We start from the raw sequence: 14,406 nt of genomic DNA, 5'->3' as shown, positions 1-14,406 counted from the left end.
ACACAATTATCTTAGACATCTGTCAGGCATGGTCTAGGCAGTACTTTGTCCTGCCATGAGGGCAGGGGACTGGACTCAGTGACCTCTTAAGATCTCTTCCAGTCTAGTGTTCTGTGATATATATATATATATATATATATATATATATATATATATAGGGAGGGCAACTCATCCTGGGTGAGGGACCTCAACCAGGAGGAGGGAAGGGGAGGATAGTACAACCGGAGGCGGGGAGGGAGGATCAGTCCAGGGAAGGGGTCAAGGTCTACAAACCCTATCAGCCCTGGGATCCCCACCCACTCCTGATTTGGGGTGCCTGGCAGGGCTGGAAGCATGGGAGGTAGGGCTGTGGGAGGGCTTCAGCAGAGTCAGGTGGTGAAGGGTCTGGTTCAGAAGGAGAGGTGGTGGTGGGGGGAAACCAGGCAGGCTGTGTGGGCCAGCTGTTTCTGTAGGACTGATGTTACATCCTGTGGATTGCCCATGAAGTCCTCCCGGGCTGTCCTCTGCCACACCAGGTTCACTTCTTCCAGGTGGAGGTGCCTCTCTGCCAGTCCTGCACGACGGTGGCTGGCGTCCTCCATGGACTGCCACTGTGCCCTTCTGGTTCATCCCTATCATGGTGCTGTTGTGGGAAGGTGACGGCCCCCTGTTCTGCCCCCCCGGGCTGTCAGAGACCACAGATGCATCGGGGCTCTCCTGGTCCTCCTGCAGCACAGCTGCAAGGATGGAGAGGGAGAGATGGACTGTGGGCCATGGCCCCCAACCCCTCTGTGGGCACCAGTCCCTGTCCAGTGGTATGGTGGCCATGCAGTGTTGCAGGCACTGGGATGGGGTCCCTGTTCATGTAGAGTAGGCCCCAGGCATGGTCTGGCCCCTCCCACGCCCTCCCCACATGTGTGGCTCGTGGCGCTGTCCATGGTGGCAGGTGTCACTGGCAGCCATTGCAGCATGCTGGGAGCCACGGCATTCAGGATGTGTCTAGTCCAGATCCACTGGGCAAGCAGGTGGCCTGCTGGCATTCGTGGTGCCCCCACCCCGCAAGCTGGGGGGTATGCGGCCTGCCGGGTACTTATTGGAGGGTCCCTCCCCAAGGTCTGGCAATGTCCTTTTAGCTGTAGTCCAGCTCAGCAACCGTGACGGCAGGTTGATCACCAGCTCCCCATTACTCAGCAGCTCCACCTCAGTGCCTAGCAGGGTGGGGCTGCTTTGGGGTCTCAGCTCCCCCTTGTCCTCAGGATTTGACTCATCTGCCACTGTGTCAAGGACTGGGGGTGGTGGGGAGCTGTCCCTGGGCCCCAGGAGGCTTAGGAGTTCCCTGTAGTAGGGGCAGGTTGTGGGACCTGCCCCGAGCAGCCACTGGTGTCCCAGGCCTGGGCATAACCCTGCTGGAGCTCCTTCACTTTGCTGCGGACCTGCTCCTGAGTCTGGGGAGGGTGTCCCTGGGCAGCCAGTCCTTTGGCACGGTGGGAGAAGGCAGCCGCATTCCTCCATTTGCCACCCATCTCGTGGAGGACCTCCTCCTTCCACGGCCCCAGGAGATCTTTGAGCTCTGGCTAGGTCCAGGAGGGTTGCCGTTTAGTCAGTGGCTGTCCAGGGTCCTGTGAGGGCTGTGAGTGGGAGCTCTGGGGCTCATGATGTGGCTGGCTGCTGGCCACATCCCTCTCTCGCCGTTCGGTGGGTGGCTGTGAGGGCATGCAGAAAGCAGCTCGTGCTTTTGCTGCAAGCATGCTCTGATTCCTGCCACAGAGATTCTGGGTCTGTGTGTCTTTAAACATGGCCAGATGTACTGGTGAGGGAGTTTGCACGCTCCAGCTGGCTGGCACCTTGGAGGACACCTCTTTCGAAAGAGCAGCCCATGGAGAATCTCTCCCTCCCCTTTTTTACTTTTGAAAGAGCCTTTTAAGCAGGGTGCTCTTCCTAATACGGGACCGGAGGAGCACTTTCGAAAGCTGCACCGCGTTCCTCTGATTTTCTTTCAAAAGGGCATGTTTTGTGTGTAGACGCTTTGGGCACTCTTTTGAAAGATGGCCTGGTTTTCCAAATGTATTTACTATTGTAGATGCAGCTGTGGTGTCCAGAGAAAAACACCAGTGGTAAAAGGTAGTGATAATATGACCTGTGAAGCAAAGTATAAAAAGTCTCCTGAAAACCAGGCACATATAATATTGAGGAAAGAAGTCCCAGAGGTGAGGTGGGGAGATTGGAGAAGAAACTGATAGTTATTCAAAATACTTCAAAATTTTCTAAGGAGAATGGTTCATCATATCCTCTGAAAGTAGGATAAGAAATAATTGGTTTAATTTACAGCAAAGGTAGGTTTAGGTAGTTATTAGCAAAAACTTTGTAACTTCTTGAGTAGTTAAGTACTGAAATAGGTTGTGAGGTTCTGTGAGGTTCTGGAATCTCCATCTTAGGTGTTTTTCTAACTTGTTCTTAAAAACCTCTGTCAGGAATGGTCCTTCCTGTGGACAGGGAGATCAATCAGCTAATGTTTTTAAGGGCCCCTTTAGCCTTAAAATTCTATGAATCTATACAAAATGAATGCAATATGACTATTACAGTCAAAACTGTTTCCACATAAGAATTTCACTTGAAACAAAGTTTCACAGTAGCAGTTGCACTTTCTATATTACAGACCATTGAAACAGTTTAGGATTTGTCTTCCCTTTTATCCAAATTTATTTTTCCATAAACAAGGGAACATGCACGTAGCTGGGAACAAGTGCTTGTTTTTACAAAGGTTCTATATATATAAACTGTTTGGTTAGGGCAGTCAGCCTTCTGTAAAAATGATCTAATACAATGCTTGTTTTCCTTCAATTAGTTAAGCAAATATATTTTTATTGTTATATGAAACCTTGCTGTGCTGCAAAGCTGAAGACTCCTGGGGGGTCTGGATCTCCTTTCAGTGAGTCTCTTTTATTATCACAAAGGAGCATGCTGTCTTTGATGGCATGTGATACTAATAAAGAGTGTGTGGTTTCTAGTATTCTGATTAACACCGAACGATCTATTCTTGAAACCATGGCAATTTATCATGAACTAAATGAGATGTCCCATTGTGATCCTAGTCATCAAAATGTCAGCTGTGAAGCTGATCTTAAAGATTACTGTTTTTTTAAATTACAGCACATAATATAGAACATATGAATTGTAACATCCTGAAAGGTTTTTAGAACTCAGTTTGTTCCTTCCATAATCATGAAGATTTATTTAGTCTCCTAGAAGAATGAAAAGCTATTTAAAGGTTTATCAGTGGCTTGGTGATACTGCCGTGTAAGAGAATTAAGGTCTGGTAGTGACTGAAGGAGGATCTTATGCTTACCCGACCACTGGAAAGTAGGAGCCTTGAAGGTGGTGTTTACATGTACTGAAGAAACACAACAGTGGTGAAAAAAGGTTATCTGGCCTCTAGTGCTTTCTAGAATTTAGAAGTAGTTTTGTGGCATTATATCTTTGGAAGTAGCCTTTGTGGACTATGGGAATTATTCCATGTTTTCAGAAGGTGGATAAGAAATAGGGTTGTGTTGTAATTGGAATAAAGAAATGAATTCAGCTATTTAAAACATGTCACCCAACTGCCTTCTTCTGTTGAATTACTGTATGTGTGGACATTGTAAGCAGATTCTTTTAGCATGGTTTTTGTTCAATAGAGTAAGAGATTGCTTGTACATGGGTGCTTGGACCACTCCTTCCCACCATCAAAATATAAAGGACAAAATAAAAGCTCTACAGAGCTAATTAGAGATCAGGGATTTAAATGCATTGCCAATGATTTTTTTTTTTTTTTTTGGAGGGACTGAGAACAATAACACATACAAGCAGGATATCTCTCACAATATTTTTGCCCACAAGTTAAGGAAGTATGGATTGGATAAATGGACTGTAAGAAGGATAGAAAGCTGGCTGGATGGTTATATCCAACACCTCAATGTCTGCCTGGCAGTTGGTTTCTGGTGGAATGCTGCTAGGATAGGTTCTAGGGCTGGTGGTGTTCAACATCTTTATTAAGGACCAGGATGAAGGGATGGATTGCACCTTCAGCAAATTTGTGGATGACACTAAGCTAAAAGCAGAAGTAGGTACATTGGAGGGTGGGGATAGGGTACAGAGTAACCTAGATAAATTGGGAGATTGATTCAAAAGAAATATAATGAGGTTCAACAAGGACAAATGTAGAGTCCTGCATTTAGATGGAAGGATCCCAAGCATTGTTACAGGCTGGGGTCAACTAGCTAAGTAGCAGTGCAGCAGAGAAGAACCTGGGAATTACAGTGAATGAGAAGCTGGATAAGAATCAGCAGTGGGCCCTTGTAGCCAAGAAGGCTAATAGCATATTGGAATGCATTAGGAGGAGCATTTCCAGCAGATTCAGAGAAGTTATTATTCCCCTTTATACGATGCTGGTAAGGTCATATGTGGAATATAGAGTCCAGTTCTGCCCCTGGCAGATGTGGATGCTTTGGAGTGGGTCCAGCAGGGGGAAATTAAAATTATTATGGGACTGGAGCACATGACCTACGAGGGGAGACTGAGGGACTGGGGTTATTTAGTTTGCAGAGGAGAAAAGTGAGCGGCGATTTGATAGCAGGCTTTAACTTCTTGAAGGGGTGGGAGGTTCTGAAGAGGATGGATGGCAGAACAAGGAGCAGTGGTCTCAAGTTACAGAGTGGGAGCTGTAGATTGGATATTAGGAAAAACTATTTCACTATGAGGGCGGTTAAGCACTGGAATGCATTACCTAGAGAGGTGGTTGAAACTCTTAAGTCCTGGCTTTACAAAGGCCTTGCTGGAATAATTTAGTCCAGGTCCTGCTTTGGGCATGTGGCTTGACTTGATGACCTCCTGAGGTATCTTCCGGCCCTAGGAGTCTATGATCCTATGAATTTTTCACTGAGCTTTTATGGTAGATTAAAAGTGCAGTACAGTAGTCCCTCGAGTTACATGGGGGTGCATTCCTATGCACTCTCACATAAATCGAATTTTGCGTAAGTTGGGGGGCAGCTTTTTCCCCTGGCGGAACACACTTTCTGCAGCCAGGGAAGCAGCAGGAGGACTTAAAGCTCCTTTTGAAAGGTAAGTCCTGGGGCTGTGGGGAGGAGGGGGCAATTGGGAAGGGTTAAGCCTGGCAGTGGGTTGGGGCTGTGGGAGGGGGCAAGGAGGTGAAGCCTGGGGTGGTTTAGTGCTGCAGTGGGGGCAGGGGTGGAGTTGAGCTGGAGCCACACACTGGGGAGGTTGAACCAGGGTGGGGAGGCAATTGAAACAGAGCCGCAAGTGAACGGTTTGAACCGGGGCCAGGGGTGGTGAGCAGGAGCTTCGCCGGGGTGGTGAGCCAGGCCGCAAGGCATGTTGAGACAGAGCCTGGGGGAGCAGGTTTTTGAGTTGCACTGAACTTGCATTAATGCTAGTTCAGCACAACTCGAAATCACGCATTTCAAGGGTTTACTGCATGCTAAAGTTTTCTTGTTGCAGTCTGTTGTGCAGTTTGAGTTGCTCTGTGTACAAACTGTAGCCTTCAACTTTTATGCTTCAAGGAGCTTTCCTTGCTCATTGTTCACAGTGTGTTGGCAGTAAAACTGACTGTGCAGACAGGATAAATTTTCATCTGCAGAGAAAGTTACTGTAAGATGCTCTCTCACAGCAAGAAAAGAGCCTCAGTGTTCTGGTTGTGTGCAGTATTTCTAATTTATGGATAACCAGCTTCAGTCTTCATTGTCATTATTCCTTCACCTTTCAGATTCACTGTATTCCTCCCACCCTCTTGAAATAAAAATATAAATGGATTGAGCTGAGGCCAAAAAGCTGCTGCTTCTGAGCACTGCAGTACTGAAAATACAAGACTTTCTGTGACCTTCATCACTTCATCTTACTTTTGGTAGAGGTTTTAAAGGCGTGTTAGAGAAGCACTTTTAATGTCAGAATAGTTTATTCTGTCAGAAAAGCAGTGCATTGGGGTTTGCTGGCTAGAAAATAAGCAGATGTAAACTTGCATAATTCTGTCTGTGATTCATATATTTAACTAGGTCCTTGGGAATAAACAAATGAATAATTAATATTTGTTTTGCAAGGATTGGTGAATTCCACTAGGAGGGCAGAGGAAATATCAATTTTTGTTGCAGATTCTCAAATACAGTAACATTCCTTTAATCCAACAGGTCCAAGACTGGACAGGTGCCAGATTACCAAATTTTCCGGACTATTGGACGTCATCATAACCCCCATGCCCTAGTTCAAAGCCTGCTGTCATGGTTCACCCCTCCTGTGTGTCCCCAGCTGCTTCATTGCCTCCACGCTCTTGCAGCTTCTTCGCCCCCGCGCATCTCCAGGTTCACTTCCCTGCATGCCCCAGCTCCAACCGGCACGCCTCTGCTCAACTCCATCCCTCTGCAGCCCTAACCCACCCCAGACTTAACCCCCTTACTCCTTTCCACAGCACCAGCCCACCACTCAAGCCTTCCGACTTACATGAATTTTGAGGTACGCATATCTCGGGGAATGCCAGACCATCAGGATTTCCGGACCATCAAGAGGCTGGATTAGAGGAATTTTACTGTGTATTAAATTTCTTTTGCTTTTGCTCTACAATCCTCAAAACTATGAATCGCGGCCAGTATTCTAGTCTAGGAATTCTGTGCAGAATTCTCTATTGGAGCTCAGTCATGTCATTCATTAATTGTCAGTGTGAAATTTCTTGAGGTGCTTTCTTTTCCTGTATGCCAAATACCAACTGCAAGCTGTGTCTAGAGATGGAAAAGTGGAAATTTACCATTGCAGTGTGCTAACATTGGACTTTTAGACCATACTAATATAGTAGTTGAAGTAGTGACTCTTATTGATGTTAATAATAATTTTTAATACTGAAATAGTGGTGTCTATTAAAGACCCCAATAAAGGTCAGAGCCCTGATGCAGGGAGGGATAGCTCAGTGGTTTGAGCACTGGCTTGCTAAGCCCAGGGTTGTGAGCTCAATCCTTGAGGAGGCCATTTAGGGGTCTGGGACAAATAGATTTAAAAAAAAAATCTGTCTGGGGTGCTGCTTAGTCCTGCTAAGAGGACAGGACACTGGACTGAATGACCACCCGAGGTCCCTTCCAGTTCTATGAGGTGTGACATGTAGTCAGAGACAATCTCTGCCTCAAAGATTTTACAACCTCAGATATTTACATTCAACTCCACTGTTACTCCATTGTGCTTGTTCAGTTGAATACAATGTTATGTATTGGTTAACTTGTTACTTGTGGACCTAGTTAATTTTCTGAATTCATTTTTTTTGTCTTCCTGCCTGTCACAGAGCCCATGCCGAAGCTTCATCATCTGTAAATCACAATGCAAGGACAGAAACTAATGATAAAGTGAAGGACCAAGAAGAGGAGGTGAATGGTGAAAATAGAAAAACTGTTGAGTCAAGTGGTGGAGGGGCTCAGCCAGAAGAGAAGAAGAAGAAACAACGCTCTGGATTTAGAGACCGTAAGGTATGAAAGCTCATCCTGCAGAATGTTCTTTTATATTGCTGCAATTGCACAGTAATGAAACAGGGAGAGAAAATGCTCAACACAGACTTAAAACTTAATACAGTCAGTAGTCGTGGGTTGACTTTTGTTGACACTTATTGGCCTTCATTTTCAAGGGGGCTAGAGACTTTGAGTCACTCCTTGGCTGGTTGCTCTTCATGACATTTCTTAAAGGGGCTTGATTTGGGAGAAGCATGGCCCTTTTCAGATGTCTCCAGCTGAGAACCCAAAAAGTGAGCTGCTCAATCACTAGTTCAATTGAAAATTGAGGCTAGTGGCTTTCTACCTTGTTCTTTGTTAAAAAGCAGTAACAAAATCTGGGAAGCATGACATAATTAAATGTCTTGCCTGTGGTAGAGGGGTATGGTATGAAGGGACAGGTCTTTTTTATTCCACCAGTCCTGCATGAGACAGTGAGCCAAACTGGTAATCTTCCAGCATTTCACTGAACAGTAGAGCCTTTGTTTCTGTTGCTGAAGTGAATCCTTGGTCTGCGGCCTTGGTCTCACCTCTGAGGTGGTCAGCGGTTACAGTAGTGGGTGACCCACATAACTGATATATATTGTGTTTATTTTTTTAAAAACTGTCAAGTCAAGCACATGGAGTAGGTGAGTTTGGAAACAGATTCAAGTTCTATGTTGGAATAGTGACTTGACCCGTTCGCATTCAGTACTGTAGTCAGATGAACTTACAGGGAGATGCTCTGCCCTGAAGGCTTCTAGCAGTTCAGGAGTTTCTGACACTTAAAACAGTAAACTCTTTCATATCTGGTAATTCCAGGACTGGGAGGTTGCAGATGTTCAAATGCTCTGGATAATAGAGGTGTACCTAGGAATGCATAATGCTAGAGAAAAACAAGATCAGATATTGAGAAACAAAAAAAAATGTTTGCAGAGTACCTTATGTACCAGCAACATTAGTATTGTACACCATAAACTTATACTGTGTTCTCTGTATTTATTTGTATTTACTTTCACCATCCTGTACTGATGGAAAATGTAACTGTTTCCTTTTCTTTCATTTATAAACAAACAAATGAAATATTACGCATGTACACAATGAGATATTTGCCTTAGAAATGCACGTATGAAAGCAAAAGGCTCTAACTGATACTGAGCAATTATATCCCAGCTTCCTCCTGATTCCACGTCCTAAATAACTTGAGTCATGCTTAATCATCACTAATTATTAAATTCCTGGAACAGTGGTGGGATAACAAACAAGTTTTAAAAGTCTGAGACTTCAGCTGAATTTCCGTACTACCTCCCATCCAAATTCTAGAATGTCACACATACAAACATTTGGCCTATTATAAGACCATGTGAGAAGAATTTATACAGTAAATGCTTTCATATCCAGCATTTATACTTATGGTTAAAATGCCAGTGATCTGGGAGTTCCAGATTATAGAATGCAGATATCAAAGAGTTTACTGTATAAATTCTTCTCACGTCGTCTTATAATAGGCCAAATGGCTGTATGTGCGATGTGCTAACATGGGGATGGGAGGTAGTGTGGAAATTCAGCTGAAGTCTTAGACTTTTAAAACTTGTTTGTTATCCCACCATTGTTCCAGGAATTCAATAATTAGGGATGATTAAGCATGACTCAAGTTATTTTGGACAGAGAATCAGGAGGAAGCTGCGATATAATTGTTGAGCATCAATTAGAGCCTTGCACCCTCATAAATATATTTCTAGGACAAATATTTTGTTGCATACCTGTGTAATATTTGTTTATAAATGAAAGAGAAGAAACAGTGATGAAGTGCTATTGTAACGAAGGTTAATGACCAATAAAACAATATAAATGGTGTCACGTGTTCCCTAATTAATTTTAAAAAGAATTTGTGTATTGCAACTTAGTGAATTAGTTCTAATGCATTTGGGTACCATCATTAGGTCTTCTGCATTATGAGGTCAATTAAGCTGACACTTCATGTCAATATGCACTGCAGTAAGAAGCCTAATGCAAATTAATGTTAATTTATTTGTACTTTTACTATTCTGGTTGTGTGTGAAACCAAACTGTTAGATTTCTCTTCTGCTCTGATTCTTCATTTGAGGAACCTCAAGACACACTGAAAGTGTATTGAAATGTTAATCATAGTGAACTTGGTTTATTTAGGTTACATCTTATGGCCACAGAAGAAGTTATTTTCCTTCAACCTGTTGCGTAGAGTGGACTTGAAGCTTTCCAGAACCATGGCTCTGTCTTGTTGGGAATGGGGGATCCCTCACTGCTGTTTCTTCGTACTGACTCTTTAACCTGTGAATATTTGTGTTAATTGGCAGAATGCAACCTCTTCCCTTTGAGCCAGGTGATATTGCTTTGAGGGTCTAGGTCAGCAGTCACCAGCCTATCCCAACTGAGTCTCCCAGTTGATTGCTTTCAGCACTTGCTGGGTGACCTGACTGCTTCGACCCACTGGCCTGTTTCCAGGAGCAGCCAGCATGGACACATGTATGTGGTTGGGGAGGGCACCTGGAGTCTCAGTGCACTGTTCTGCCCACAAGCACCACCCCCTGCAGCTCCCTGAATTGGCTTGGAATGGGAAACTGTATCCAGTGGGAGCTGAGGAAGGGCAGCGCCAGCAGAGAGGAGCAGCATGCAAAGCCACCTACCCCTGTTCTCCACCTCGCAGGGCCCCCAGGGTTTGTTGGCCCTTTCTGGGAGTGGCATGTAGAACACTGCATAGACACAAATGTTACCTGTGGAGTGAGGTTGGTATCTGCTGATCCCCAGGGCTCTGCTCCAATGAGATGCTACAGCTAATGAAAAGGAGCATGCTGTCGCAGCTCCCAGGCACCAGCTTCCCACGCTTTCTGTTCTTGCTGGCCATGCAGCTGTACGTGCTTAGCCCCGCCACCAGCTATGTCACTTATCCAGGGTCATATGGCGTTGGTGGCAGTGCACCCACAAGGCTGGGAGGAGCTGCTGGTGTGGGCTTCTGGCTCCTGGGAGTTGTAGCATCGTGCTCTTCTCCTTTGGCCACAATGTCTCCTGAGAGCAGAACCCTGTGGATCTGTAGATACCAGTGTCTATCGGCAGGCAACGTTTGTATCCAGATAGGAAGAAATTTGTATCAGAAATAGAAAGAAATTGTTGTTGGAAGGATACCACCTCAGGAAAAGTGAAATTTGTGCAAGCTACTGTGTTCCAAAACCAAAAAATTAATAGTAACTTTTTTGTCAGAAGTAACATTACTAGGATTGACTTTATTCTTGTGCTTTATACTACTGAATAGGTATTGTTTTCCCTCTTGAAATGACTGAGAAAAATCCACACGCACATGCAATGTGTGCAAAATCTAACTAATGATATTATTGGAGCATCCTATGTCTCTGGCCTATTCATCTTCTGGCAGGTGATGAAATAGCTTCAGCTGAATTGATACAGTTTTAAAAAGGTCTGTGTACAAAAGGAAAGGTAATAGTAAATCTTGTTTGTTGGTGTACTAGAAAATTAAGTGTTCAATGTATTGGGGTTTTTTCCCCAGAAAAATTGAATTTGAAAACAACTTGAGAGATATTGCACTTTGGATTTTTTTTTTTTTTTAATTTCACATTTGGTTCAAATTCCCTGTTCTGTTAATATTAACAGAGGTTTATTTGCCCTTTGATGTTTATTATTGCTAATAATAGGAATTTAAAAGAAAGTTTGCACTTTTCCAGTATAAAGGTATGACATCTAACATTATCTATCATTAATTTTTTATATGACATTTACTAAATTCACTGTTTTAAAAGACACATTTCCACCTTGCTTTTAATACATTTGTCCTCCTCTAGTCCTGTGTGTATTACTTCTTAATCCTTGTCCAAATCACAAAAACAAAACAAAATTCCACCAGGATTTTGAATTGTTCCATCATTGCATACTGTGCTCTGTCCTGTTTCTGCATTCAGTGGACTCTGCAACTAAAATCCATGCACAGAAATCTTCCTGGTTTAAAACAAACAGACTAACCTACCTAGTCAGCTTTTGCTTATTTTTTCAAAATATTATCAGGCTTGTGTCCTTGGATACACTGAAATACTAGCTCAATTCCTCATTGTTGCTTCTATTTTATTGTAGTCTAATTAAAACTGCAAACTAATAAGAATATAGTAGTCAGAAAGCTGACATGAGCTGAATTTTCAAGTTCATTTAGTCTGGAGTTATGAGTTCTGAATTGAGTTTCTGTGAAATCTAGTACTGATCTAAGAAGGCTTTCTGATGATCTGTTATATCCTAACACTTTTCCAGGTCATTGTTTGATATCAGTTGTCACATGAATATTTGATTAGTAGTAATGTAGAAATAATAGCTACTGAGCAAAGACTTCCTGCTCTGAGACAGAATGGAATGCAAATCTATAATTTTTGCTTGCTACCACCAATGCCTTATTGGATTTGTGATTATTTAGGTTTTCTGCTCTCTTAGATCAGTTTAAGAAGAATTTAAATGCCTCAAATAACAATTGCTTGCAAAATTCAGAAATGACAAACTTGCTCTTGGCAGAGGATTGAGAATAGAGCCCCTGCAGAATCTGATAAAAACGTAGTGTAAAAGGTTGCAGGGAGAAGTGAAGCAAAATAGTGACTTTGTGCATGAGGGTCGGAGAGTGGATAGGCAATCCAGAAATTAAGCATTGCTTCCCCTGCCCCCCACACCCCTTCTCTTCACATTTCATTCCCTCGCCCACACAAAAACTAAACTAGGGGGTGAACTGAGATTTTAGTCTGTATTGCCAAGATGTCAGGGACCATGGATCTTCAACCCTGATCTTCAGGGCTTTTTTACACTAGGGCGTTCCACCCTGCCACCCAAGCACCTGCCAGTTATTTTCAGAATAGGAGCTGAACTCAAAGAGAGGGCCTCAGGCCAGGGAGCTGATTGGCAGAGTTGATTGGTCTACAACCCCATTTAAATCCAGCACAATAACAGGAAGCTGTTCGTCCAACTGGGATCCACCCATGCTCTGGATTGTGTGCCTTGTACTTCTGGTTCCCCTGGACTGAATTCCTGTTATGCTGATCCTGATTATTCACCTGTGGCTCTGCTCTGACTTTTGTGTTCTGTTGTTGATAACCTGATCACCTGACCCCGCCTGCCTCTTGATATTCAGTTCTCAGTTTACTCCCTGGCCTTTCTCAGACTCTTCCCTCCCACTATCTGATCTGGCCAAGTCCCAACTCCTGCTTTGACTCCTAGGTCAGACTGCCAACATCCTGGTCATGACATCAACCCACATGTTCCAAAATGACGATTCAAGTCAGCAAAATAGAAATTGGCATAATAATGTAAAAATGTGGTGCTCTTTATTTTTGAATATTGAGGATTCATGTTTCTAATTTTTTCTCCACAAACATGAGTGCTAGAAACTTAAGTTTTTGAAAAAAGCAAAGCCCCACTGCAACCCATGAACCACAACGTGGCCCTCCTCACCATGCTCCCTTACCACTCCTCTTCAGTGTCCAAGAATGTTGCAGGGGAAGAGAGCAGCCTTGCATTCTACTCCCAGGGACCCTTCTGAGAGCTAAAGGCTGATATTCCCCCAACTGTGATGACAAAATGCCTTTGCTTACCCACCCCCAGAACCTTTAGTATCCCCTGAATAAAAATGAGCTAGCTTTATTGCTTGTGTTGAAGGTGTGGGAGGAGTGTTACAAACTTTACAGGAAAGCACACCTCACTCGGGGGGGAACTCCTTAAGAGCACCAGATATGACTGTGTCACTGTTTAGCCATTCATAAGGTTGTTTTTCAAAGCCTTCCTGATTAGTAGTGCCCCTCACTGTGTTCTCTTTATTGACCTGTTTGTCTGGCTCCTCATAATTACTGCCCAGATGATCTGCCTCTGCCTTCCAGACCAGCATGCAAATTTCCCCTTTGATTTCACATAAATTGTGAAGCACACAGCAGGCTGAAACCTCAAGGGGAATTGTTGCCTTTGCTGAGGTCTAACTGAGTCAGGGGACTGCTGAAACTGGCTTTTAAAAAACATTCTACCACCATTTTGCACTTGCTCAGCCTGTATTTGAATTGCTGCATACTATGGTCCAGGCTGCCTGTGTATGGCTTCATGAGCCAGGGACATAAGGGGTAAACAGGGTCACCTGAAATCACTGTTGGCATCTCCACATCTCCAATGGTGATTTTCTGGTCTGGGAAGAAAGTCCCATTCTGCAGCTTTCTCGATAGACCAGAGTGCCTAAAGATGTGTGCATCATGCACCTTTGCCAACCATCCCACATTGTTGTCAGAGAAACAACTCTTGTGATCCACCAACACCTGCAGCACCATGGAGAAATACCCCTTGTGGTTTATGTACTCTGCGGCAAGGTGGTCTAGTGCCAAGATAAGGATGTACATTCCTTCTATCACCCCACCACAATTAGGGAAACCCTATTGCGGCAAACCCATCCCTTATGTCCTGCACATTTCCCAGAATTATAGCAGAAGGGGATTGATTGCCTTGGCTAGCTGGATCACAGCAGCCCCCACTGTAGATTTGCCCACTCTGAATTGATTGCCCACTGACTGGTAGCTAGCTGCTGTTGCAAGCTTTCAGACAGCAATTGCTACATGCTTCTGAAGTGTCAGAGTAAGTCTGATTTTGCTATCACAGCACTTCAGGGTTGGGGAAAGCAATTCACAAATTTGCATGAAAGTGGCCTTACCCGTGTGGAAGCTTTGTAGCCTCTGTTGGTCATCCCATACCTACGGAACAGTGAAGTTCTACCAGGCTGAGCTTGTTTCACGGCCCCAGAACCAGCACCCCACTGTGTACAAAGCATCAAGTGCAGCCAGCATCACCCCCATTCTTCCTCTCCAGTGTTTCACATTTGTATATGTCTGTGTCCTCATGGGAGTCTTCATCACTCTCATGTCTACTCAGGCTCTGAATGTAC

At 44.1% G+C, this 14,406-nt stretch overlaps 1 protein-coding gene across 3 annotated transcripts in view; it reads left to right on the top strand.

Moving 5' to 3' along the window:
* Positions 1–14,406, top strand: part of MICU1 (mitochondrial calcium uptake 1) — a 165,499-nt gene that overhangs the window by 38,490 nt on the left and 112,603 nt on the right. For 2 of the 3 annotated variants that reach the window (XM_075000294.1, XM_075000295.1), the window contains exon 3: positions 7,292–7,472. In XM_075000294.1, coding sequence (XP_074856395.1) covers positions 7,292–7,472 — 181 coding nt within the window. Of the gene's footprint in view, positions 1–7,291; positions 7,473–10,775; positions 10,921–14,406 lie in introns of those variants that run through there. The other variant, XM_075000296.1, reaches the window with a different exon arrangement.

Source organism: Carettochelys insculpta, chromosome 7 (assembly GCF_033958435.1).
Source record: "Carettochelys insculpta isolate YL-2023 chromosome 7, ASM3395843v1, whole genome shotgun sequence".
NCBI lineage: Eukaryota > Metazoa > Chordata > Testudines > Carettochelyidae > Carettochelys > Carettochelys insculpta.
The sequence above is the reverse complement of the archived record's forward strand: the minus strand, read 5'-3'. Positions and strand labels throughout refer to the sequence as shown.